We start from the raw sequence: 3768 nt of genomic DNA, 5'->3' as shown, positions 1-3768 counted from the left end.
GTTGCTCTTCATCTGACAAATGTGGAGCTACATCCTGATTGGTTTCATTTTGATTTGCATTTTCCACATAATTATTAGCTCCATCTTCATCCCGATCATCTTCCAAATCCAATTGATCTAGCATTATAGATAATGTTTCACAAATCAAGATAGAAAATAATATAAAACATGTTATAAGGCATACAAAAATCATAGTTGATCAAAATTCATAAATAAATAAAAGCATACCTAAATCATCTAAAGGTGATTGAAGAGACATATTTGCAAGATCATTTCGTAAAGCATCAATTTCTTCAGGAGTTAAAAATTGTGGTGAATCTTCCAGTATCCATTCCGAATGATCCTCAAATGCATCAAGACAAATTGGATCATAAACTTGGTTTCTCATTTGGTTCCTTTGTTATCAATATATTTCGTTACTCATGTGATGATTAAGATTTTAAAATAATGCTTTCAACTTAAAACAATCAAAAAAGTACCTTTGTTGTAATCTTAAGTTGTAATGAACATAAACAAGATCATTAAGTTTTTGATGCTCTAACCGATTCCTCTTCTTTGAGTGAATGTGTTCAAAAATATTCCAGTTACGCTCACAACCTGAAGAGCTACAAGTCTGGCTTAAAACACGAATAGCCAACTTTTGCAAATTTGGGGCTCCACAACCATAAGATTCCCACCATTGATCTTAACATAAAAAAACAGATAAATAATTTATCACAATCATAATATCACATAATTAATACATCACAATAGTAAAAGACCAAATTTATGAAAAAATTTCACCTAGCATAACAGTGGTTCGTTCACGTATTGCAGAGGGTCTTCCAAAATCTTTCTCAGCATTCTTAAAGATCCTCTTCTCACTTGTCAGCTTAGAATTCAGTACAGGATCATCATAAGCATATTTCTCAATGACATCCAACAAGCCAGAAATTTTTCTTTGTGCTTTTCAAATTCTCCAGCATTAAATCGAAAAGCTGGATTTAACCAATAACCAGCGGCATGAAGATTTTTCTTAAGTTGTGCATCCCAACGGGTATCCAAAATCTTCAAATAAGGATCAACAACCTTTCTTTTCTGAAACCTCTTCACCATTTCTTCTCTAGCCTTATAAATAGCTTGATAAAGAAAACCCATGGCAGGTCTGTCTTCACTATCCACAATACGTAAAACATGAACAAGTGACAAAGTAAGCTTAACAATATCAGTGCATTGACTCCAAAATTTAGAATCCAAGACTTAATCCACGAATTTCTTAGCTTTGGCTTCTTTGGAGTAAGCCGAGCTTGTAAATTCTTTAGAAGTCACCATAGCTCTCAAAGGATCCTTTTGAGCTAAAATACTTTGCAAAGCAATGAAATTAGTAGCAAACCGAGTTGGAGCTGGACGAAGTATTTCCCGCCCACCTGTAAACTTTCTCATCAAGAACAGTGGATAGCAATGATTATAGATATACTTAGTGATCAGTGAAGCTTGTGACACAGTTTGACTCACTTCTTGCAACTTCCCAATATCTTGAAACATCAAATTAACACAATGAGCTGCACAAGGGGACCAATACAATTTAGGAAACTCAGCCTCCAACAACCTTCCCGCAGCAACATAGTTTGCAGCATTGTCCGTTACAATATGCACAACATTCTCAGGACCAACAAAAAATACAACATCCCTAAACAACTTAAACAAATTTTCAGCAGTTTTTGAGATATTAGAAGCATCAACCGACTTTAGAAAAATAGTTCCTTTAGGAGAATAAACTAAAAAATTAATCAAAGTACGCCTACAACGATCAGTCCATCCATCGGCCATAATAGTGCATCCAGTTTGCTTCCAAATCTCACGATAACCATCAATCATTTTCCTCACATCCTCAACTAATTTACTCAACAAATACCCACGGACTCTTGGATAACTTGGCCCTTTATACCCTGCACCCATGCTTGCAATAGCATCAATCATTGGCTGATAGTAAGCTGAATTAACCACATTAAATGGAACAGAGGCATCCACCATCCATTTCGCAATAGCAATATCACACTTCTCCACAATTTCTTTGCTTTGAAGAACGCTTTTGATAGTTGGTTGAGCTGCGGGTGTTGTTGCCGGTGGAAAATAGGATTGTAAACCTTTGACTTGTTTTCCTTTTCTAGAGTTAGGTGTTGGAACCCTGGATTTTTGTTGTTGTTGCATCTCATTACGTTCGATCTCGTCAAATTCTCTTTCAACATCATCACAAGCATTATAACTTTCGGCATATTGTTCTTGAGTTTTTCTTTTCTTGCTTCGAAGCTCTTCAATACTTTCATGGAATTGGTGTCTCACTGTAGCTGGCACCTTTTGACAAGACTCAACATCTCCTCCTTTTCCAGCCAAATGAAGCTTAAACCGATGAATTCCTCCACCCCTAATAAGCTTCTCACAATATATGCATAGCAGAATTGTTTTTCCAGACTCCACAACTTGTTTACAATGACCCCATGCATGATCGGTTTTTGCTCTATTATTGTTTTTTTGGGTTCCGATTGATGCATCAGGAGTTGATCCTTGTTCTTGCGAAGATGGTGTTTCTGATGGTGTATTCGCAGAAGCCATTCTAAAAGAATATGGAGTAGCAAAACCGCAAAATTATAAAACAATAGCAATCCTAAATTTCCTAGTTCCTATTCCTTATTCACTAAGACAGCAACCTTAAAGGCTTAAACAGTTAAATTCATTAATTCACAGCACAAGCATATTCATCCTAGAGACCTAGACAAGCATTAGTCAACAAGCAATCTTAAATAGTTAAATTTCCTATTCAGCAAGACAAGCATATTCATATTTCATATATTCAAGCATATAATTCATATTTCATATTTCCAGAACAAATCAATAAAACAACAAATTTTCAAGTTTTTAACAAGCATGTAAAACACAGAACAAATCAACAAAACAACATAATTCATATTTCATAGATTCAAGCTTTCAACAAACATATTTATCCCAGAAATTTCAACAAGCATATTCATAACACTGTAACAGCAAAAAGTGCAGAACAGAGCAGAGTACAGAGGAGAACTGGAGCTAACCTGGTTGACAAAGCAGCAGAGCGAAGCAAGGGCGAGTTCGACGGCGCAGCAAGGGCGACGGCGACGGCGGGGCAACGACGACGGCGATGATGGACACCCGCGAGTCTGTTCTGTTCGGCTGTTCCTGCTTCCTGTGCTGTTCGGCTGTTCCTGGCTTCCTGCTTCCTTAGTTCCTTCAGAGATCAGGCCGGCGGTGAGACGAAGAGGATGACGGCGGGTGGCAGGCGGCTGGCGGCTGGCGGCTGGGTGACACCGTAAAAGAGTTATTTTAGAATTATTGTATATTTAGAATTATTTTTTAAAAAAATCATGCAAAAAGATACAAACAGAAAAAGTACCATAAAAGAACCCAAGTTGAAACACCTGATAAACCACTATTTTATGGTTTATCTTGAGCTAATTTGCGTGGTTTTCATCAATTCTTTACTCACTTATTCATATAATTTACATGATTTTACAATTTCTTTCTAATTCTGTGATATAATTGAAAACATATTTCCTAGGCCTTTAAACTGTCAAATTTAATTATCCTTTCTACCATTCGATGCCTTGATATGTGTGTTAAGTGCTTTCAGGCTTTATAGGGAAGGAATGGCTTAGAGGATGGAAAGGAAGCTTGCATAAATGGAAGGAGCACAAGAAATGAAGGAGACAACCAGTGAGAAGTAACACGCACGCATGGCTCACGCGTGCGCGTGAA

The 3768-nt window shown here is 36.9% G+C and overlaps 1 protein-coding gene across 1 annotated transcript; it reads right to left on the bottom strand.

The window, feature by feature from the left end:
• Positions 1240 to 2592, bottom strand: LOC107621023. The gene has a single exon (XM_016323075.1). It carries the CDS (start codon positions 2590 to 2592, stop codon positions 1240 to 1242), a length of 1353 nt encoding a protein of 450 aa, XP_016178561.1.

The sequence above is a fragment of the Arachis ipaensis genome, chromosome B10, assembly GCF_000816755.2.
Source record: "Arachis ipaensis cultivar K30076 chromosome B10, Araip1.1, whole genome shotgun sequence".
Classification (NCBI taxonomy): Eukaryota; Viridiplantae; Streptophyta; class Magnoliopsida; order Fabales; family Fabaceae; genus Arachis; species Arachis ipaensis.
Note: the sequence above shows the minus strand (reverse complement) of the source record. Positions and strands in the feature narration are given on the sequence as shown.